The sequence below is a fragment of the Lissotriton helveticus genome, chromosome 9, assembly GCF_964261635.1.
Source record: "Lissotriton helveticus chromosome 9, aLisHel1.1, whole genome shotgun sequence".
NCBI lineage: Eukaryota > Metazoa > Chordata > Amphibia > Caudata > Salamandridae > Lissotriton > Lissotriton helveticus.
Window position 1 is genome coordinate 606,207,713 of NC_136070.1, and position 24,600 is coordinate 606,232,312.

The 24,600-nt window shown below is 44.0% G+C and overlaps 1 protein-coding gene across 5 annotated transcripts in view; it reads right to left on the minus strand.

Annotated features, from left to right (window-relative positions):
• The window catches only part of LTBP4 (latent transforming growth factor beta binding protein 4), a 1,311,633-nt gene that overhangs the window by 196,277 nt on the left and 1,090,756 nt on the right, over nt 1–24,600 (minus strand). For all 5 annotated transcript variants that reach the window (XM_078660636.1, XM_078660634.1, XM_078660635.1 and 2 more), the window contains one exon: nt 3,035–3,199. In XM_078660636.1, coding sequence (XP_078516762.1) covers nt 3,035–3,199 — 165 coding nt within the window. The remainder of the gene's footprint in view (nt 1–3,034; nt 3,200–24,600) is intronic.

The window sequence follows — 24,600 nt, forward strand, 5'->3', positions numbered from 1 at the left end:
GCTCCACCTGACTCAGAATCAGGGCCCTGGTCTTTTGCTATTGGCTATTTTTTAATACCGTGATTTGTTTGGTGTTTTGAATAAAAATATTTATTCTCTCTAGATTAACTCTTCCCAAAAATATTTAACTTTTGAGTGCAAGTGTTTAGGGGCCCCACACCTCGACCTGTTCTTATTCATACTTATTTTGTTTGTTTTTAAGTAAACTACTACACCCTCCAGATTTTATTGACATAGAAAGGGGCAATGAACTTCATGGAATGCTCTGTGCAGGGCCAAAGCCTTCATGTTGGAAAACCCATTTACAATCAGCTCGAGAACCAACACTTTATCTATCATAAACGATTTTGTTATGATGCCATCTTTGATTGGTATATAGTGGTGATTTCTTCCAGCCATTCCTGCACGTTCTCAAGAACGACATCTACAAATAACGTTGCTCTGCATCTACTCACCTAATCTCCTACAGCTTCTTCGACTGTCCCACTTTCCAGTAGAGGGGAGTCAACAAGCTTTTCTTCTAGGAATCCAGCATTTTATGCATGCTTGATACGATTTCAAAATTGGTTGCACATGCATTTATCTTTTTCTAATATAACGTTGTACTGGGAAGAAATTGTATCCCAAATAAAAGAGATCACTTATATCAAGCTTGAACAAGACCTTCTTGTTTGTTTTTTTTTTTTTTATTATTTTTATTTATTTTCACCTGGTATATAGTTACAAGAACATTCGATATTATTTCAAATTAAGCAGGTTCATAATATACATACATAGTCTGTTCTCATCTCATAAAATAACAGTACCCATCATAAATCGAAACTAAATGCCAGTTCAATTCAATTCTAATTTCCCCCAGATTTTCTCATATTTCTGCAATGATTTGACACCTCTAAATTCTTCTAACGCACATTCCATAGTTTTGATTTCGTTAACCAGATACCACCATTCCAAGGCGTTGGGTGGGTTTGGGCTGACCCAAGCTCTAGAACAAGACCTTCTTGTAATCTTAGTGGTCCACACAGGAGAAGATAGTTCCTACCCCTTTACTACTCCAACTAGAAAGTTCATCATAACACTTTTGCTCTTGGAAGCCAGGCTTGATGTAGCCCGCATGTGGAAGATGCGAAATCGCTGCCGGTGGCTCTATGGCGGACAAAGTTGTGGAATATATATGCAATTGAGAAATTTACATCAATATTTAGAAATAATTCAGTCAGGCATGAAAACTTTGAGCTCCATTCCGCAGATTTATTACAAAAGAAGGTACTGTTCAATGGAGTAACAGATTCATGCCTGCACTGATTCGCCATTAAAAAATCGGAGTTGAATTTTTTTCTCCCTCCAGATCAAGTGACTATGCTGGTTCTACCTAGGCTAACTGTTGATATGGTTTAAAAAAAGTGTATGCATGCCTCAATTGTAAGTTATTGGAGTCTCTGTACCTAACGTGCTTATGATCACTTGCATCTTGATTGTTTCTGTGCCTTAAAAAACTTAAAATTAAAAAAATGAAAATGCTCGAAGCACACCTCTCACATTTCAGAATTCCATTATCCCACATATTGATCAGCACTGTCCAAGATGCGACATGTGAATTGGCTGGCTCTGCACTGGAGCCATCCCCTAAGTTGGATTTACCAGGATTTTTACCTGATAAAAAGCAGGGTCGGTTGACTGCCAAATGTATATATGTGGGCCTGACTCCAGGAAAAATATTCATAACCATTGGCTGAAACTTGAGTCCAGGTCCCAGTGGGAATAAGTGGGTGTATGGCCTACATAAATGGGTCTCAACAAAGAGTTGAGGAGTGGTGGATGGTGGCTTGGATATATAGCCTGTGGAATTGAGTTTATTGGACATCCCATCTGAGAAATTGACTCTGTGACCTTTGCATTCCACATTCATGAAAGCTGTGTTTAAAGATGAAGTACCAAATACCCTACAAAAACCAGTCCTCAATTTAAATTATACCAGTACCATATTAACACAATGTTAAAGGTTGCAATGACTGTTATGATACTGAGGTGTATACTCTATTTGGTCTGCCTTCCACCCGACTTGGGATACATGTTGGGTTGTAACTGAAGATGGCTGTCGGTTCGTATTATATCAATTAAGAATATAAAAGTACCCTAGCTATAACTTTAAATAATATTGAAATATTTGGCTTATTTTAATGTATTGTACTTTTGGGACGCATGGATAAAAATGTTTTACAAAGTTGTGAAGGTTTTCATAGATAACCCTCGTCATAGGTGTTCACAGATCACAATTGTTGGCAAAATTTTATCACAGAATAAAATCATACACAATAAATATTACTGGAAATCTCCCTTGCATAAGCTCAATTTTAGAAGTATAATTTTGGCAAAAAAATATTTTAAGGGAAAATTCACCTGCAAATCCTTACTGGTTCAAGAATCTTCACCAGCAGGCATGTTTTGGTGAAAATGACAAACCAACCATTACAGTGGCCTCCATCAAGGAAAAAATTAAAGGTATTCAAATTTTGCCAGTACATTGGCAAAGTTGGAAAATGAAGTTTTGAATTTTGTTGAATTTGCAAAATTATATATCCGGTAGTTAAAATGTATGGAAAAAAGGTTTCATGCAAGCATTTGTCCCGCTAAATGCATTTTTTACAGATAATTCTCCCACCAAACCTAGGGTTTTAAGGCATAATTCCCCCCAAAACTACTTTTACAGGATTTAGTATCACCATTTAAAAAGAAAAAAACATTGCAAGTATCATAAAATTGAAAAATATTGCAGTTTCAAAAACAATCACAAACTTTGTGTAAGAAAACGATTCCAACGTTTCACAAAATTAGCAAACATTCCAGATTTCTTTATATTTGAACTTTTTCCTTCTTATCATTCAACTTTTTTTTGCATTCTTAAAATTTCAATTTCCCCAACTTTAAAAACAATCAATGAACTAATGGTCCCACTAACAAAAATCTAAGAACTGGTTTGGTCATGCCAACTGTGATTTCATAGCCCTCTGACACTTGCCCATTATGCCTTTACCTGTGACATCCTTGGCAGGTGATGCTTGGGTGGGATGGCGGGGTGCCACCGGACGATGGATGGGGACCCTTGGCGTATCATGGCCAAGGAAACGTGTGTTGAACTTCAGGTCGGCAGCAGAATAGTGGTAACCAGGCCCAGCGGGGCAGATTTCTTTGAAGTCATCTAAGAAATGACAGTATGAAACAATCAATCGAAAATATCTTCCACTCTAGGTTATGACTTAAAAGGCCTGATTTATGCTTTGGTGGATGGGTGCTCCATTACTAAAATTACTAAAATGACAGATTTCCTGTCCCTATTATTACAAGTGCATTATTTCTTATGGCACTTGTAATAAGGCAGAAGGTATACTCATCACATTTGTGACAAAACACAGCCCATCCGACAAACTCTAAATCAAGCCAAAAATCTCTTCACATGATTTACCAGTTATTTGTTGATTTCCCTAAATCCAGTGTGGTTTAAGTACCTATGGAACATTGAATTTGGCAGATTATACATTGTATGTTTGTGTAAGATTGTCACTTATAGGTCCTACTCTGAAAGTTAGACATAGATGTTTTCATCCAAAGAAAAACACCTATTATAAAAGGTATCTTAGAAAATAAAAAAATTAAAATGGTCATGAACATCACAAGATGTTAATCAGAGCTTCACCCAAATGTCATAAAAGGGCCAGTTAAGGGAGTAACTATATCCCCCTGCATCGTTATGATTCACTAGGGGACTGTATAAAAAGTTAGAAATGTGTTTTTTTATGATTGTTCCTATGTTTGAAGACATACAGGGATTTGAAAAAGAAAACAAATCACATATGCTTTTGTGCACCCAAGTTGAAATGAGGAGTGTAGAACTTCACTTTTAGGATATAGAGTCAAAGTTTTGAACCACGAAATCATAATTGTCAGATACTTTTTCAAAGTGAAAAGGTTATAGTAAGGGATATATAAATACCAATACAAAACAATCAGTATGTTACGTTTTCTGATTACGAATATACAAAAGAAAGGGAGTGCATTTGGGTCCTTCTAGGAGGGGCAATGTGCAAGTGTACATAAAATGCAAACTTGAAAGCTTTTGGGTATTACGTACCCCATGCATTTATTTTCCATTGCAGAAGAAAACAAAAAGTTCTTCCCTCTTAAGACTGGAGGAAGACTGATTCTAAGATGATAGGGAGGGAGTAACTCCATATTTGATAGGGATGTAAGGGAAGAGTGTTCTCCAATGTATGGTGAGGAATGGTGCGTCATTCGAAAATACACATTTTCAGCAAATTTAAGCATGCAGATATAACAGTAGGTGACAAAAAGTTCTGCATGCACATTTATTCTTAAATGTGTATTTGAACAGTTCACTTTTTTACCTTCTGTATTGGATTATTCCTCTTGTGCAGAACCCCCCTCCACTGCACCCCCACAGAGCATGGTGGGACCAATCACCTCGTATCCCCTCTCTGCAAAGGCACTTAATTGTACCTTTCGAAAGTAGCAAATTTGCTAAAATTTTCAGAGTGGGAAATTACCCGACATAGATGACTGAATACTCGTCATCTACAATTGCAGGCTAAGAAACGCATACATTCCCCCTGCATCTGCATTTGATAATAACAAATCCATCAAGCTCATTTTCTGTGTCCAAAAATGCATTTTGTGAACAAGAAAAAAGGAAAATCTGTGAATACTGATTCTACAAATTGCAATTAGGATTTTGCATTCACAATCTGAATTGGTTTCACATCTAAGTAGGCAAAACCCTTTCTGAATCTAGCCTCTATTAATCTGCAGGACACTTAGGACTGACTTGCGTGGCAGAATACCCAATCTGCCAAACTTGTTTTTCTCTGCTTTATTAGATACTACCCACTCCATTGAACGCAGATGGTTTGACACTGTTTTTAGGTCTCGCCTAGGCAGCGCATGTGCTGTCTCTTTGAGACATTCTGTATCTACTTTGTGGGTTTTCGGCACGCCCATCACTTTTCATTTGTTCTTTCATATGCTTGTCGAATTTCCTTTGGTTTGTTTGGTGAATCCTTTTCAATTGTCCTTCCTTTTGCTGTTTTGTTGACGTCACGGAGACTAGCCATGTTACATGTATTATTGCTTCCTTGCCTATTTGGTTTGTTTAGTTGCACTCTCTTTTTAGTTTTGCTTAGCTTGTGTTTACAGATTGTTGAGTTTGTTTAATCAATTTGTTATTTGCAGTGGTATTTTTAGTTTTTAAACACACAGTTCACACGCTTATCTTATGACTTCCCTAAAGTGTAAATGTTTTGTTTGACTCACTTATCGGCATTCCTCATTTTGCTTCCTTTTGCCATTGTTTTAGTAACAATCATTGTGCATTTATGCTCTCTTTTTTCTTTTTAAGGCACACTTTTTCTGACATCGAGACACAAACCCGGTTCCCCAGTTCTAAAGTTGGCAGCTCTGGAGAATACGCCACAGCCTCTCTCCGGCTGGGCTTAGGCATCAGTGTGTTTGGCTGCGACTTTCATAATTAAATTTTTCTCAATTGAAGTGAGCTGCCGACGGCAAAGCCTGCGTCCCCAGGGCTGTCCTCACCTCTCCATTGTGACGCTCTGGTCCTCCCTCCCACTCTCCATTGACAAAACACACAGTCCAAGTGCTTATCCGACGGCTTCCCTCATGTGTAAATGTTTTGTTTGGCTTACTTATTGGCATTCCTCCCTTTGTTTAATTTCACCCTTGTTTTAGTAATGATTTTCATATATTTCCATTCTATTTTTTGTAGGCATGTTTTACTGATGCCGAGACTCGAACCCGGTACCCCAGTTCCAAAGTCGGCAGCTCTGGAGGTTATACGACAGCCTCTCTCCTACTGGGCATAGACGTCAGTGTGTTTGGCTGTGACTTTCGTAATTTATTTTTCACTCGCTTAAAGTGACTTGCAGTGGAAAAGCCTGCTTCCCGGTGGCTGTCCTCTTCGTCTCCATTGTGACACTCTCTCCCTCCCCTCCACTCTCCAGTGAAGGAATATAAAGGTTTACAACTTCTGTGTCTAGTATCCTTTGTTTTACATTTAGGTAATATCTTGTTTCCCTTCCTACTGTTCCTTTGGAGCTGACAGTGCAGTGCTGAGGAGGCGCGTGCTGCCCCTCCTTCACTGGGTACGGATTCCTGTCTTTAAAACTATAGAAGCAGAAAACCCTTCCTCGGCCATACTCTCCATCTCTGGTTGCAGGAGCACTGATGGCTGCATCTTGCACTAAAGACTACATGTGGTGTTCCACTGCCACTCTCTAGTCTATCTGGCTGGCTGTCTTCTCTGCTAAAGTTTCTGGTATGTAAACCACGACCATACAAATAGCAGATGACTTTTTAAAATCTTTGAATGACTTTTTCTGGGTTGCCCATGCCTATTTTTGATCCCAATCAAACCCCGTCACTCAGACTTTCATCCCTCTGAGGTCGATAAAATGACTACATTTATTCGGGGGCCGGAGTTGGAAAGGGAGGTAGCAACACATTTTATTTACTCTGCCACAGTATAGGAAGCACGACGAAACAAGCGTTAAGTAGAAGATCAGCCATTAATTCATGAACCAGGGCATTCTCTGCGATGCCATTAAACCTTACAATTAGACCAATAGAACTGTAAGTATTTGTAAATAAAACAAAATGTGTTGCCAAATGACATGGAGCCATTTGGACTTCGTCCCCTAGAGGCATGTCAGTAAGTGGGTGAAATTCGCCTTCAACAGCCTCTGGGCAACACCGTCTTGTCCAAAACCCGATAACTGAATAATAATTGCCGTAATACCAAAATGCACACCTCCTTGGAGACTTAGCCCAGACCTGTGGTTGCCGATGGATTCTGTTCAGCTACCATGCCCCTCCCAACCCCCTAACCACGTCTCAGTGGAAATCGATACCAGTTCTGCAATGAGGTTTCTGCTTACTGTCTTCCAAGAGTTACAATCACGTATGCACACATTGATTAAAACATGTCTGTCGTTGCTCTCAGTAGCCCAAAAGGTAAAATTCAAAAACTGCAGAAAACTCAAGTTTATATGTTACTATGACTAGACCATCTTTACTTAACATACGCAACTTGAGACTAAAGAACACATCAACAAGACAAGAAAGTCAAAGAATGAATCCTGAATCAATATTCATGTTTCCCAATCGGGATGTGCAGCCGTTATCAGACAGCCCCCTGGTCAAAGCTAAAGTTGGCGCCCCTCCTGATTCCACTCCTCCATCTTAGTGGGGAGGCCCGTTTGTGCTTGTAGAACACGCCCTGCCGAGTATCTCAAAGCAGAGACCGACCTGTAAAGTGTCAGGTTCAAAATATGTGTATTATTATGATATGTTTTATTAATCAGTTTTAGGTGTCTTTTACAGGTTGCTACTGGGGGGGGTTCAGCCAGCCTTACACTGTGTGCCCTTGGTATTTGGAGAGCCTCCGGGAGATTACTAAATGTAACAATTAATAACAGGGATCTCCTGTTTCCTATGTCTATGTTTGATTAGCTTCATTTGTAGGTCCGATTAACTCATTATTCAATCATTATTTAATCAATTATTGTAATTATACCAATTACAATATGTTTCTATCAACTTCTTCTGCTCCCAAGCTCTGTAAATAATGGTTTAATGTGTCTCGCTATACTGATCTCAGAAGAGGGAGTTTGCCTTTCCAGGGTTCAAACTCTAATCCTTAGATCAATGCGGATGTGTGAGGTGATTGGTAGATTCCAGAGCCATCTTCCTGCCCCGTTACCAAAAGGCAAAGAAAAAGATAGCGTACTTGCTTGCCTTTTTTTTAACACCCAAAGACACAGATCTGGAGCTTAGCTCCTACCTATTTATTTTTTTCGTCACTAAAATGGCAAAGTTATCCACACAGTTCCATGCCACACAATTCAAACCCACACATTTCCAATCCACACCACATAATTTGACACCAAACCACATAATTCAACTCAACAATACAATTACTCAACACACAACATACATCCAATCCACACCACGGAATCCCACATCATGCCACAAAATTCAACAAGGAGACAAGGAGACTCTATTTGATTGTAGTATGTGCTCATGGCATCATTTTTATAAATCATTCGAGGTAGATGTATAAAGGAAAAGGAAAGTAATTTACAGTTGTATCAGCACTGTATTACATAAATAAAAACAATTATAGCAACCCAAATTGCACGTGGTGCTCGTGGTTTGTGAGTGAAAACCGTAAGTAGCAGCTCAGGTGACAAAGTGAACACCGTGGGCGGCGCGAGGTGGTTAGTGCAAAAATATATACAGTGAACAGTTTAGCACAGTATGGTTCCGGATGACTTCAAGAGTTCATATTGATTTAAATACAATCGTTATGTTCGTGAACCATTCTATGTAGAGCGCCTATGGCTGCGCTGGTGTGTCGATGACGTTTCGATCCACATGAATCGGGATCATCATCAGGACTGGTTTGGGTTCGAGTGCAGCGCTGGGTCAGATGCCTCGGAGCGGAAATCGCCGTGGGCAGAGTCGTCTCAGACGTGGCGTGGAGTCGGCGGATAGCTCGAGCCAGGCAGACGTATCCAAAGCCAAATCAATGCGAACTCTTAAAGTCATCCGGAACCATACTGTGCTAAATTGTTCACTGTATATATTTTAATCTTAAGCTAGCGTGGAGTCGGTGGATAGCTCGAGCCAGGCAGACGTATCTTTGGATACGTCTGCCTGGCTCGAGCTATCCGCCGACCCCACGCTAGCTTAAGATTAATTCTCCCACGCCCTTTCACCCCCGGATCGGCGTTCTGTTCCAAGCCGGTTTCAATTCAATTAACTGAGCTCTGGTCCTCACCAGCCGTCTAACCGGCGCACGACAACGCCACGGCTGTTTTTCATACGATCTCTCCTTGACTGAGCTTCCACGCCACGTCTGAGACGTCTCTACCCACGGCGATTTCCGCTCTGTGGCATCTGACCCAGCACTGCATTCGAACCCAAACCAGTCCTGATGATGATCACGATTCATGTGGATCGAAACATCGTCGACACACCAGCGCAGCCATAGGCGCTCTACATAGAATGGTTCACGAACATAACGATTGTATTTAAATCAATACGAACTCTTGAAGTCATCCGGAACCATACTGTGCTAAACTGTTCACTGTATATATTTTTGCACTAACCACCTCGCACCGCCCACGCTGTTCACTTTGTCACCTGAGCTGTCACTTACGGTTTTCCCTCACAAACCACGAGCACCACGTGCAATTTGGGTTGCTATAATTGTTTTTATTTATGTAATACAGTGCTGATACAACTGTAAATTACTTTCCTTTTCCTTTATACATCTACCTCGAATGATTTATAAAAATGATGCCATGAGCACATACTACAATCAAATAGAGTCTCCTTGTCTCCTTGTGGATAATAGCGTATGCATATCCTTATTAATCGCCTCTGAATAATACCAGTTGGGACACTTATTGTTTCTATCATAATTTACCCCAATCCCAACACGGTTGACGGGTTTATGCTCCTGTTCTTTGATACAAAATTCAACAGCACACCACATAATTAAACTCCATTGCATACCACTCAACACAAAATACCATACCACGTGAGTACTCTCCGTAACACATTATCCCATTCGACATAATTTCAGTACACTCCATACCACATAATTAATATCCCAAAAATTCCACTGCACACTATGCCACATAATTCCACTACACACCACATACATCCACTCCATAACAAGTAAAGAACATTTACATTTACAACACTAATAGCTCTAACTCTCGCAAATGCAAAACCTATTGCATTCTAATGCTTGTTTCCTTCTGGGCCCACCTGAGAAAGCCTGGTAGTCAAGAACGTGAAATAGGATAAATAACCTCACACACTAGGAGAAAGTTAGCAGTAGGTCAGGATCAGTTATTATTTATTGTTCAAAAATAAAGTCACACTTTGGGAGTTTGTTTTTAAAAAACAAAAAACTTTGGTGTGTGAGGTCACTGAACATGGTGCCCACACAACATAGCTACTGTGCTTATAGCTGAGCTGCCATGTGGGGGCACTCCTCAGAAGGCATAGAGATATCTGACTGCCTGGTGGAGAACTCTAAAAATTGGTGGACTGTAGTCCGCGTGGTAGAAGAGTACATCAATAGAACAGAGTGTCGCATGTCATATGCTAAGTAAGCCCCTACATTTTGGTGCCTCGTGGAATTGAGTTTGCAGTTACCCAGAAGTCCATTGTCTCCTGCTACAGCACCATTGATTGCTGTACAACCTGTATTAAAATACTGAAATACAGGTATGAAGGTGATACAGAAAGAGTGACTACTGTACATACCCAACCCCATCTCTAAATATATTGCTGATATGTCTTATACTCCTTTCTGCTACTTTTAAATTATTCTTCTGTGAGTGAAATAGATGTAATTAGCTGTGTATCCATGTGCTGGTTCCTAAAAAAAAAGAATGTGTGCTCACCGTACACCTAAAAGCACTCCAGACACCCCAAGCTCAGAAATAACACCAACATGATATAATTTGTTGATAACATACGCAGCACCCAGGCGGAGCTTGCCTGAGCTCAAGATGGCCGCATTCTGAGAGGGCTCCGATGAGCCGTCTAACAATCCGTTAGGAATCCTGCACCCCTTGTAAGTGAATCAACCCAAATCAGCAGGACGAGAAAGCGATGTGGGCGTGCTGTTTAACAAGTCTATGCTCGCCTTCCAGTGCCGAGTTAACGCAAAGGAAAGTCAATCTGCGAGACGGATCTGGACTGAGGCCGAAAGGGGGCCGACCGTATACGGTGAGCGGAGCGATATGCTGGCGGCCTCTGTATCACGGGAACCCCTTCCTCATAGTGCGGATCAGAGGCTGTGCACGCAGCTGTGAACCAGGTTGCAAGTCCGTATGCTGCCACGACAATCCATTACTGTACAACTGTAAGGCCCATGGATCCACAGCAAGGAGACAGGGCAGTGGAGTCTCTGCAGTGGAATCACGGACAGAGGCAGCAATGGTCGGAGGACGGCATATATCGGCACTTCAGCTACAGCCGGTAACTAGCGAAGATGCAGCGGCAGGGTCGGCAGCTGCTACAAACTGTCAGGCAGCCCCTAACTGGGGGGCTTGAAGTAGCGCCACCCAGCAGTGAGAGACTGGGGGGGGGGGCGGTGCCTCAACGCACAGTGCCGGGAGTGGATTGAGGATGTATTCCGGTTGGAGATCAGCTGACTGCCACAATAGCTAAGCTTGAGCACAGTATTGCATGGCACGACAAATTAAAGTAAGCTAACTGCGACACATAAAGGAGCAGGCAAGACCAGGGCTGGAACAAATTGAGGGGCATGTGAACTGCCTTGCCAAATGGAGATTGGTGGCTCTGTGAAGCAAGTGTAGGCAGAGGGGATCCATAGACACACTGAAACGCACAGAGGAGTGTGCAAATTGCCTGGTGAATAAAGTGCAATGCAGCATAAGGAGTTGATCGTGCGGCCTTCTTAACTCCCACATGTGCCGTGTGGTGAATGAAGCAAAGAACGGTGGAGGGGCACTAAGGACCACCGCGTGCAGCAGAGGCAAGATAGCGCAACCCGAAGGGCCTGTGTAGCACACTAAAAAAAGCACGCACAGAGGAATCCTTGGGGGAAGTATTAGGAAGCAGCTTTGGATGCCTGACACTTACTACACAAGGCATCGTAGTATGGCAGCTATGCAGGTTTGCTGATTGATCTGGGTGGAGAAGCATTGAAAGTCCATAACACTGTCAGAAGGGGGGTGTGAGAGAGAGTGTCGTTGAGAGAATGAAGAGTGTTACAGAAACACACGCGAAGTTATACATGTGTGCTGCAGCAGTACTACCATTGGATACTTGAACGCTCAGAGGATAGTAAACATGGGAAAAGTTGACAAAATGCAACCCAAGATAAACTTCGAGCAGCATAAGACACGAGGGAAAGAGATGGAAGGTGAACAAGACAAAGATCCATCAAAGAAGGAGACAAGAGTAGTGAAGGAGATGTTAGACAGATGTTTGCAGAGTTACAGAAAAGTCTAACAGCCAAAGATGGCAAGATAGACTCACTGGTGTACAGAATGGATCGTTTGACTGAAAGATTGGATAAACACACCGAACGATTGGATATGACCGAGAGAAGGGTGGCAGAGGTAGAAGAAGCGCAAACAGAAATAGACACAGCTCAAAGACAAATGGCGAATCTCCTAATTGATTTGCAAGATAAGGCAGAAGATTTGGAGGCGAGATCTAGGAGGAGCAACATCCGCATTATTGGACTACCGGAATCCACCCAAATTGGCAACATGGAGATCTACACGGAAAAACTGCTGGTGTCCCTCTTAGGTAGAGAAATTGTCTCAGAGATGTTTGTGGTGGAGCGCACCCACCGATCATTGGGTCAACGTCACCCGCTGGTTGCTCCTCCACGTCCTATAATAGCGAAACTACTGAACTATAGGTACAGGGACACAACGCTAAAGGCAGCAAGGGATAAGCATGCCTTGCACCATGAAGGATCAACGATCTACCTCTTTGCAGATTTACCATGCGGGTGCAAGAAGCGATGAGACAATTTGCCCCGCTGAAGAGACAGCTAAGGGAGCACCATCTGGAATACGCTATGTTATACCCTGCTAGAATACGAGTTAATTTGCAAGGGAAATCTAGAATTTTTACTGACCCCAAAGTATTGCAATATGCTCTCAAGGAATACGTAATAGCAGGGAAATGAAACCCGAATGCAGAGCTGCACCTGGAAGAGGAACAAGAACATCTAGAGTAGGCGGAGACAAGAATAATTGGACAGATACTCAGCTATACCCAGAGTATGATTTGTTACAGGTTCATATGGGGTTGTTAAGATAAAAGATTAGACTTGTAGGAGATATGACTGTCCCAAAGATGACTTATTTAGGTTGAAGAGTGCTGATTGAAGCGGTAGAGGGTACGCTAGCAATTAGCATTGGTTAATATCACAGTCGTGTACTTAGAAGTTAATGACTATAACGCAATAACATGTTAGAACAATAGTGAAAAAGACGGATGATATTTATTTTCATGGCTTTTTTTCCCTTAGTTGTATCACCAGTAACCAGATCCGGTCACTTAGTTGATCTGGTGCAGGCGAGCAGGCAACATCTGCCCACGTGTGTTGACCACTGTAAGAGGGGCAGACAAATTAGGTTTACAAGATGAGCAAGAATCGCTCAAACATGTTGTTTTCAAAATGTTGGGATTGGGGGGGAGGGATTGGGACAAGTTATTCGACTTTGCCAAGTAGTGGGGGACATGGCATGGGAGGGGGTGTGAGGGAGGGGGATTGTTTGAATTATAATGCGATATTTGATTGGACAAATCATGAGACAATGTGTAGTATGTGTTGACAATGTAGAAACAATTAGACTGTGTAACAGAATTAATGGTAAATTACCAAGTACAAGTAGGAATGACGCAGAGACACAATGATAATATAAAACTACTGATATGGAATATGCGTGGTCTAAACAACTTCAGGAAATTGAGGAAAGTGATGTCATACGTAGCTAGGCATGACATAGATGTAGCGTTGCTACAGGAAACATATTTGCCTAATGACAGTAGTATGCTTATGAACAGGAAGATACAAGGCCCTTACCATGCAGCAGGATTCACCACACATGCTAAGAGGGTGCTAACGTGGGCTTGGCAGAAGTCTGGAATTCAGCTAGACAAATTGGACTCATACCAGGAAGGTCGGTACTTGATCACTAGATGCAGGGGTCGGGAACTGGATATTGTAATTGTTCATGTTTATGGAACAAACTACGATAACCCACAGTTTTATCATGGGAGAAGCTGAGTAAACACAGCACACAACCACTTCTCTGGGGTGGAGACATTAATAGTGTAATGGACCCAGAGCGGGACCGTTTGAGCGGCCCGCCGCTCGACTTACAGTGGCAGCTAAAGTCATACATGAAGCTCTGCTGCGGCTAGAACTGGTAGATATATGGCGGCTTCATTTTCCCAAACAAGGTGGATTCACGCATGACTCAGCCCCCCATTACTTGCATACCAGGATTAATTACTGGTTTGCCTCTAGGGCAATACATACTTGGACCTGTGCTTGCGAAGTACACCCACTATCGTACTCGGACCACTCTCCGATAAGTTTGACCAAAGAAGGCCCCCAGAAGAGAACTGCACCATTCACATGGAGATTCCCACCGTATTCATTACTTGACACCGCATTTAAGGCAGAATTGGCAGAGGCCATAGACAACTTCTTTTAATTAAATATTGGCACAGTGGAGAAGTTCTCGACAGTATGGGAAACCTTTAAGTGCATATACGAGGGGTGACGATGGCTAAGCACTCGGGAGTGCTCAGAGCAATTAGAGGTCACCTGGGTACCCTAGAAGGCTATCTGAAAGAGATAGAAAGAAGGATATTAAAGGGGAAGGACACACGTGAGGAACTGAGGACTACACTGAATGAATATCACGAAGCAGCAGATGACAAAGTGAAACACATGGGGAAATATGATACAGCGCGGACTTATGGTGAGAATGAGACGCCAGGCGCGGTTCTAGCAGTACTACTAAAGAGTAGGCGTGATTTGACAGGAGTGATGGAAATAAACACAAAGGAAGGGGAAAACTGAGTGTTAATGTTAATGTTAAGAATATCTTGTAAAGCGCACGTACACCAGTCAGTTTCATGGCGCTGTAGGAGAGAAGGCAGAGGTCGTTACCCAAGAGAACGTCAGTTGTAGGCTTGCTCATAAAGCCAGGTTTTGAGGGATCTTCTGAATTTCATGAGTTCAGAGCAGGCTTGGATCTCCAGGGGGAAGGAGTTCCAAAGTCTGGAGGCGAGAGTGGCAAATCTGCAACCTCCTATGCGTTTCCACCTAAATGAGGGGGTATGGAGGAGTGAGAGGTGAGCTGAGCGTAGGTTGCGGGAGGGGGTATCAAGTTGTTCAGTGATCTGACTGACGTAGCTAACGGGTTCAGCCAGTACTACTCACAGCTATATAGTTCTAGGGTACATTCTGGAGAAGAAGTAATACTTCAATATTTAGAATATATAAAGCTTACATGGCTAAAAGATGCGCATAGGGAGTATTTAATGAGACCCTTAGATACAGACGAGATACTGGCGGCGCTTACAGGGAGGAAAGCAGGTAGTGCCCCAGGTCAGGATGGACTGACAGCTACGTTTTACAAGACGTTTGCAGAGCAGCTTATTCCGAATTTTAAGATGCTCTTTGAAGAGATGAGCGAGGAGGGTCAGGTGCCCCAGTCAATGAGAGAGGCATTGATTATAGCAATTTTAAAACCCCCTGATGACTGTGCCTCATACAGGCTTCTCACCCTACTCAATGTAGATACAAAACTGTATGCCAAGATACTAGCCAACTGCATGGCCCCTTTGGTACCACTGTTGGTGAAACCAGAACAGGCAGGCTTCGTGCCAGGTAGAAATCTGACTTATAATTTAAGGACGGTATTCGGAGTACAACATACTAGACCAGAAATCAAGGCGGTTGCTGTCTTTTTAGATATAGAGAAGGCATTTGATTCGGTAGAGTGGGCCTTTATGAGTCGGGTGTTACGCAGAATGGTCCTCGGGGAAATATTTTTGCAACTAGTGGGTGTCCTATATAATAGGCCTTCTGGCATAGTGCAAATTGGAGACATAGTGACTGTCCCTATCACAATATCTAGAGGAATGTGTTAGGGATGCCCTCTATCGCCGCTTTTATATGCATTAGTGGCAGAACCTCTTGCTTGGGCTCTACGGGAATACCATAGCCATAGAAGTATTAGATTTCCTGGATATAATCTAATTGTATCAGCTTATGTAGACGATACACTATTGTATATAAGAGTCCCGGAAACCAAATAGTCACTGGTACTAAGAGAAGTGGTAAGGTATGGGGAAATGTCTCGTCTGAAAGTCAATTGGTCCAAATCTATAATATTTCCGTTGACCCCGATGGTTGATCCAATTGAACTTGAGTACCCACTACAATGGACTTCGGATCCGATGCGGTATCTGGGTGTTAAGTTACACACAGACTTTGACATAGTATTTACAGAGAATTAAGGGAAATTAGTGAGCAAGCTGGAGTATGATCATGTAGAGTGCTGGATAAGACTGCCTTTGTCTCTGATGGGACGTGCGTCTATTATGAAAATGGTAGTACTGCCACGGTTCTTATTTCTTTTTGTGAATATCCCCATGGTACACCCAAGACACTTTTTCAAAAAAGTTAGAATGCCCGGGATTAAACTAGCTTAGGCAGGGAAACAAGCGAGAGTTAAGTGGGACATTCTAATAATTGCCCTATTCGATGGGTGGCCTGGGAGCACCAGATCTGGACAAATCTTACAGAGTGGTGCAATGTTCACATGCACATGCCTGGATACATGACAAGCCAGAAATACCCTATATGTATATAGAGAAAATGGTAGCTGCCCCTTTGCCACTCCCGACATTGATCTTTCAGGCCCCCACACGTATGACTGGAGTGCTAGACTCTGTGAATGCTACGAAATATGCGTGGCACTTCGTGCTTAAACAACAAGCTGGAGCAATATTGTATACACCGATTACCCTGATAAGATGGTGCAGTTGGCTGTCGGTCGGTAAGGAACAGGCAGTGGTAAATGCCCTCAGATCGGTAGGCATTCAAGAGATAGGAGACTTGTTTTAAGATGGAAGAGTGCGTGAATGGACAGAGTTGAAGAGCAGCGACATAATATCACAATAGAATATTGGAAAAACTTCTACACGTAAGCCAGAATGGAGTGGCAGGGTGACCTGGGTGTGCAAATAGACGATGATATGCGGAAATACAGTGGTGAAAACACAAAGCAAATATGAATAAATGGGAGACACAGGTTAATTCAGTTCAAATGTCTCAATAGAGTATATTATACTCCAGAACGGTAGCACCGTTATAGCTTAAGAGACACAGCGAGCTGTGACAGCTTTGGAATGTCTTAAATAACAAAGCGAGAGAGTAAGGGATTTTACACTTTATCAATGTGAGTTTGAGAACTCCTGGTCCCCAGAATTACTTACAAAAACAATAAAGGAGTATCCACTCAAAAATAGAGAGAACGTAAAAATGTGTTCCTCTGGATAGGGGCTAGGGTGCTCAGTTCAGCACCATGTGCCTCAGCCTGTTTTTGGATAATACATATCCTTTTAGAAGACCCCTCACTCACCAACCTAGTTGGTGACATGCTTCATCATTGGGGTCCCACCCCATAGGCCGAGTGCCTATAGGGTGTGCTGCGACACCTGATTACAGTGGAGCTGGTTCGTTTTTTTCTTTTATATGTACAAGACGATCAAACAAGTGGTTTAAAAAGGGCCAACACTACTCACTGCAAGTAATTTATTCTTGAGTGCTTGAACCCTTAATTAAAAACGTGTTGCACCTATGCCTAATTAGGTAGGCTTCGGTGATATAATTAGTGTTTGATAAAAATAGCTAAGTGTGCTATGTGAAGTGTGGTAAATAATAAAATTTAAAAGGGTCTACATGTTTCAACCATCATATCATTAATTGGTTTTCGTCAGGACCATGTGACTGAACTGGGTGGTCCACACACGCTAAGGTGCGTCCTGCCCTAGTCCAGATTAGAGTGCACAAATTGTGGACTCGTGTAAAATAAGTGCTTATTCTTTTGTTCAAAGAAAAAACCTGTAAAAACAGGGAAGCAAAAGACAAACAGGACGGGGTCACATACTAGGGTAGACATTACATATACATCACATTTAACATATATAGCCATACCAAATCAATAGTAGATGTTAATCCTGGGTTGGAACAGAGGGATTCATCTATTTTATTTACATTGCTACAGTGCTATAGCAGGACTGTGGCTGGTCGCTACTCGGATAATGCCAAAGAAGTGGTGTCGACCTAGTTCTGGCATTTTTGTGAATAGCTCGTGAGAAAATAATAATACTCGGCGTGCTATGAGTGAGTGATCTCTACTTGTGATCACGAAGTGAACGGCTGCTGGAATATGTGGGCAGTCGTGACGTCGCTTTTGGTGAATTGCGACTGGTATTGTTTTTAGCTTACGCTTCTTTGCGGTATTGCCGCTTCATGGGCACCTGCACTTCCAAGACGGCAAGAGTCCGTCTCCTTCAAATCGTTATGTAGAAAGGGGAAGAAAGGGAAAGGGAAAAAATATGCCCGGTTATAGTTGTTTGTGATCAATTGAATTTGTAGCCTTGCCCGTCGGCTTACCAAATCAAAAACACGAGGAACCTCTTGTTCCCGCATTAAAACGGTTGCGCATCACTTACTTGCTGCTTCTGTTCATCGGGCGGTAAACCTACTTGGTTCCGGCTGGTGGTGCCCCGAGGAGTAACCGGTTCTCACTGTGCTTGCCGGTAAAGTATCGCTTGGAGCGCTTCCTGGTTGGGCGTGGCCGTATCACGTGGGGTAGTCACGTGACTCCGCCTTGGCCAACCAGGGAGCTCCGGGGGCGGCGCTTTCAGTTGGTGTCATCTGTATCTGGCAGACGTAGTCAGAGGGTGTCTCTTGTTTACGTTGCCATAGAAACCAATCGTTTACATGATCGGTCGTTTCGTTGTAGTTTTTCGAAGGAAATTCCTACATTATTAGGGCTTAAAAGAGGGTAGCTTCATAGCCAGTACAAAAGAGAGGGGCAACTCGTAACGGACCTGCGAACAGAGTCAGAAATTCGATTATTTAAACAGTATATTTATGAAGTCTTCATTTTATGCGATGTTCTGTGCAAATTTCGGTACATCATGATATTTCTTGGCAATAGTGAATCATGCCAATACACTATTCCACGGGATATTATCATTCAAACCTGACTTATGGGTAGACAGTCTGTACACCCATCTTTGCTCTTTTTCAAATAGTCTTTTAGTCAGATTCGTACCTGGCTTGACTTGCTCAATGATGGTCCATTCTAAGTCATCTGGTGTATGGCCTTTTGCAAGAAAATGCTCAGTTAGTCTTGTGTTAGTTTTTTGGCACCTGATAGTGCTTCTATGTTCTCCTATCCGGAGTTTTATTTTTCGGCTCGTCATACCCACGTATCTTAGATTACACGGCCATGTCAGCATATAGACAACATTCTCACTGTTGCAATTTGTATGACTCCTGATAGTCCAGGTCTTATTTGGTTCCAATTGCAACGTTTTTGTGTTCTTCGTGAAGGGGCAGACACTACAGGTACCACATCTGAAGTGGCCTGTCACTCTTGGTAGATCCCATAGCGTTGTTTGTGTCTCCCTTTCGGGGTTTGTCTTTATTGGTCTTGTGTTGACCACCCTGTCCTTTATACTCTGCGCCCTTTTGAAGCTGAACAAGGGTTTTTCCCATTTCAGGTTGCCAGTATTTAAAATATTCCAGTGTTTCCTTATTATTCGGGAGACATCATTGGAAATGGTGTTATAGGTAGTAACACATGTCAGGGGTATTTCTCCAGCTGCTTTGTTTGTATGTTCTAAGAGACCAGAGCGTGGTTGGTTCCGCGCACGTTTTTGGCTCTTCTGGAGAATCTTTTTTGGGTACCCCCGGTTCTGCAGTTTTTTTGTGAGATCCTCTGCCTGGTTCTTATAATCAGCCAGTTCACTGCAGTTCCTACGGAGCCTCAGATATTGCCCATAGGGAAGGTTTTCACGCAAAGGTCTCGGGTGGAAGCTGTCGAAGCGTAGCAAGTTATTTTTCGCAGTTGGCTTATGATGGGTCACAGTTGTTAGTTTACCATCTGTTTTTGTGATTGTTATATCAAGAAACACAAGTGTATCTGGACTTTTTTCAAAAGTGAAGCGTAGATGTTCATCACAATTATTTATCCAATTGAAAAAGGAGTTCAAAGAGTCCTCGGTGCCTTTCCAAATGGTCAGCACATCGTCAATGTACCTGCGCCATATTAAGATGTTTGAGCTATAGGGGTTTGTTTGACTAAGGATGTATTTCTCCTCGAAATCGTAAACATACAGTCCCGCTATGCTTGGAGCAAAAGAACTGCCCATGGATGTCCCACCCGTTTGTAGGAAAATCTGGCCTTCAAACTCAAAATAATTTCTTTTGAGAGCCAATCTGGCACATTCTAGAACAAACTCTCTAGGGGTTCTTGACGTCCACTCTTCTTTTGCAAGGGCTCGACCTAGTACATCCAGTGTTGCGTCTTGGGGAATACTGGTGTACAGGCTTTCTATATCGAAACTCACCAATATAGTGTCATTTGCAACAGTGAGTTGATCCAAAATTTGAAGTAAACTTTTTGTATCTTGGAGGTAGGTGCTTGTTTTTTGTACCATTTTTTTGAAAAATACATCACAGAATTGTGAAAGGGGTTCCAACACCGACCCTATGCCAGACACAATGGGTCTGCCAGGTGGTGGTGTCTTGTTCTTGTGTATCTTGGGGAGGGTGTAAAAATATGGAATCTTTTTTTCACTCCCGCACAAGAAATCAGCCTCTTGTTTGGATATAAAGCCTTCCGACTCGCCATGTTCCACTAGCGATTTTATTTCGCTTTCCAGATCTTCCGTTGGATCCACCGGTAGTCTGCGGTAGCTGGTTTGGTCTGCTAATAGTCGAAGACATTCTTTTTGATAGGCTGTGCGATCTTGCACTACAATACCTCCGCCCTTGTCTGCAGGCTTTATCACAATCGTGTCGCAGTCTCTCAGGTTATCAAGGGCACTCCTTTCTTCCCTGGTTAAGTTCATAAAGGGTTTTTTTGGGGTAGTTGTCTCAATCTCATTAAAGACGGCCTGCTCAAATGTGGAAATTTCCACTGGAATCAAGTGTGGTGGTGGTAAGAACGTGGACTTATTCCTAAGTCCAGTTTCGTTCATGTCCAGGTTTTCTTCATTGTTAGTTTTTTTCTCAAAAAAGGCTTTCAATCGTAGTTTTCGGAAGAAAGACGACAGTTCACAATGCAACTTGAATTTATCGAGGTTAGCAGTGGGTACATACCCCAAGCCTTTGTTCAGTACTGAGTTTTCAGCCATACTCAATTGTCTGCTTGACAGGTTTGTTATCAAGTTTTCCGACTGCTTGGGCCTGCTTGTTGTGGGTTGTTCCTGTTCTTGCTCGCATTCGGATCTTCCGGTGCCCAATGTACTTGGCCCCCTTGATTCTGGGTTTTTCTTCTTCCCCGTCCTCTCCCGCCCCGGTACAAAAAAGGCGGTCTATAGGCATTCGGTTGGAAGAAAGGTTGCTGGAACGGAGGTTGCCAGCCATACATTCCCATATTTTGTGGGTTGTAGTAGGGATCAATATACCCTTGCATCGGTACTGGGTTCATGGGTGGCCAGTTGCCTTGTCCTCTGCCCCGTCCTCGCCCTCGTTGTTGTTTAGTGCCTCCGCCACTCGAGTTAGTACTGGTGTTGGAGGTATTACTGGAAGCATTGCTGGAGGCGTCAGAATTATCATCTCCTTTTGACGGCGGTACATATTCAGGATCCGAGTATGGGTAAGCCTTTGTCATGGAGAATCTTTTTAAGTCTTTCTGAAATTTTTGTACTTTCTGTTGTGACAGGTTATCTTTATACTCTGTCATCTCCTTGTTTAGTTCGTCCAGCTTTTTCTTAAAACCTGTGATGGTGCAGTTGGCTGTCGGTCGGTAAGGAACAGGCAGTGGTAAATGCCCTCAGATCGGTAGGCATTCAAGAGATAGGAGACTTGTTTTAAGATGGAAGAGTGCGTGAATGGACAGAGTTGAAGAGCAGCGACATAATATCACAATAGAATATTGGAAAAACTTCTACACGTAAGCCAGAATGGAGTGGCAGGGTGACCTGGGTGTGCAAATAGACGATGATATGCGGAAATACAGTGGTGAAAACACAAAGCAAATATGAATAAATGGGAGACACAGGTTAATTCAGTTCAAATGTCTCAATAGAGTATATTATACTCCAGAACGGTAGCACCGTTATAGCTTAAGAGACACAGCGAGCTGTGACAGCTTTGGAATGTCACCAACAGGCTTATGCATTTAGCTTGGTTATGCTTGGGGATTGCGGAATTCTGGGAACAAATGTTTAGGAAAATAGGTGTTATAATCAATATGGAGCTGACCTTGGATCCCATGCTGGCATTATTAGGGTACTCGAAGCGACTACCTGAGGGGGTAAGAAGCCTGGTGGATATGGGGCTACTACTGGCGAAGCGCTGAGTGGCGATTAACTGGTCAAGGGGCCCAACTCCCAAAATGGCCAACTGGGAAAATGATCTGATGTAGTGCAACACACAAACGGAGTTATTCAGCGAATTGCATCCCCCCTCCTCCCCCCCCGAGTCGCCCATAGAAATTTTGGAGTTTATACCATAGTTATGAGATGGCACGGAAGGCTGCTGCTCCAACTCTTGATGATCCGCCTTGAAGGCACATAAGAGGATCACAACTCTGGAGGCAAGGAGTGCTAATAAGTTAGCTACAAACACAGGGTATAACTGAAGAAGATTATAATGCATATATTAGAAAGTAGCCTAATGGAATAGTGAATCATTATATGTGTACCCTAGAGGGTGGGAATTTTGAAAAACGATTGGCAAATGAATAAGGTGAGGAATAAAAGCGAGATTGGTTAAAAGATGTTGTGGGTTTTTTCCTGTATAACTCAGACTCATTGCTGTCGATGTGGATGGCTTTGTTTAATTATTGTACTTATGGTGCATATTATTGTACTTATGGTACATATTGCTTCACTGACGATGTTATCAATAAAAATATTAATAAAAAATAAAAAAACATACTCAGCACTCCTTTATATTGTTTCAGTTCTGGGGAGGTGTTTGTTGTAGCGAGATATGGGCAAAAGGAATCTGGGAAGCCTTTAAACTGTGAGAAGTCCTGGGACAATTAGGGCTTGATTTAGAGTTGGATGGTAATGGACAATCCTATTACTTTAGTATTAGTTTCTCAATCTCCCTTGCTGCTAGCGCTGCCTTACCCCTCTGATCAGCAACCGGGCTTGGCTCCGCCATACCTCTTTGCCTGCATCGACCGGCCGGGCTTGGCTCCGCCGGTCCAACTACATTCCCCAGGATCCCACGGGGGGAAGTGACAACGCCACCTACCAGCGCGCCAGGAGGCGCATAAAGCAACGCCAGGGGCCGAGTTCCCCGTGTTCCAGTTTCTCAATCTCCCTTGCTGCTAGCGCTGCCTTACCCATCTGACCAGCGGCCGGGCTTGGCTCCGCCATACCTCTTTGCCTGCATCGACCGGCCGGGCTTGGCTCCGCCGGTCCAACTACATTCCCCAGGATCCCACGGGGGGAAGTGACGACGCCACCTACCAGCGCGCCAGGAGGCGCATAAAGCAATGCCAGGGGCCGAGTTACCCGTGTTCCAGTTTCTCAATCTCCCTTGCTGCTAGCGCTGCCTTACCCCTCTGACCAGCGGCCGGGCTTGGCTCCGCCATACCTCTTTGCCTGCATCGACCGGCCGGGCTTGGCTCCGCCGGTCCAACTACATTCCCCAGGATCCCACGGGGGGAAGTGACGGCGCCACCTACCAGCGCGCCAGGAGGCGCATAAAGCAACGCCAGGGGCCGAGTTCCCCGTGTTCCAGTTTCTCAATCTCCCTTGCTGCTAGCGCTGCCTTACCCCTCTGACCAGCGGCCGGGCTTGGCTCCGCCATACCTCTTTGCCTGCATCGACCGGCCGGGCTTGGCTCCGCCGGTCCAACTACATTCCCCAGGATCCCACGGGGGGAAGTGACGACGCCACCTACCAGCGCGCCAGGAGGCGTATAAAGCAACGCCAGGGGCGAGTTCCCCGTGTTCCAGTTTCTCAATCTCCCTTGCTGCTAGCGCTGCCTTACCCCTCTGACCAGCGGCCGGGCTTGGCTCCGCCATACCTCTTTGCCTGCATCGACCGGCCGGGCTTGGCTCCGCCGGTCCAACTACATTCCCCAGGATCCCACGGGGGGAAGTGACGACGCCACCTACCAGCGCGCCAGGAGGCGCATAAAGCAACGCCAGGGGCCGAGTTCCCCGTGTTCCAGTTTCTCAATCTCCCTTGCTGCTAGCGCTGCCTTACCCCTCAGACCAGCGGCCGGGCTTGGCTCCGCCATACCTCTTTGCCTGCATCGACCGGCCGGGCTTGGCTCCGCCGGTCCAACTACATTCCCCAGGATCCCACGGGGGGAAGTGACGACGTCACCTACCAGCGCGCCAGGAGGCGCATAAAGCAACGCCAGGGGCCGAGTTCCCCGTGTTCCAGTTTCTCAATCTCCCTTGCTGCTAGCGCTGCCTTACCCCTCTGACCAGCGGCCGGGCTTGGCTCCGCCATACCTCTTTGCCTGCATCGACCGGACGGGCTTGGCTCCGCCGGTCCAACTACATTCCCCAGGATCCCACGGGGGGAAGTGACGACGCCACCTACCAGCGCGCCAGGAGGCGCATAAAGCAACGCCAGGGGCCGAGTTCCCCGTGTTCCAGTTTCTCAATCTCCCTTGCTGCTAGCGCTGCCTTACCCCTCTGACCAGCGGCCGGGCTTGGCTCCGCCATACCTCTTTGCCTGCATCGACCGGCCGGGCTTGGCTCCGCC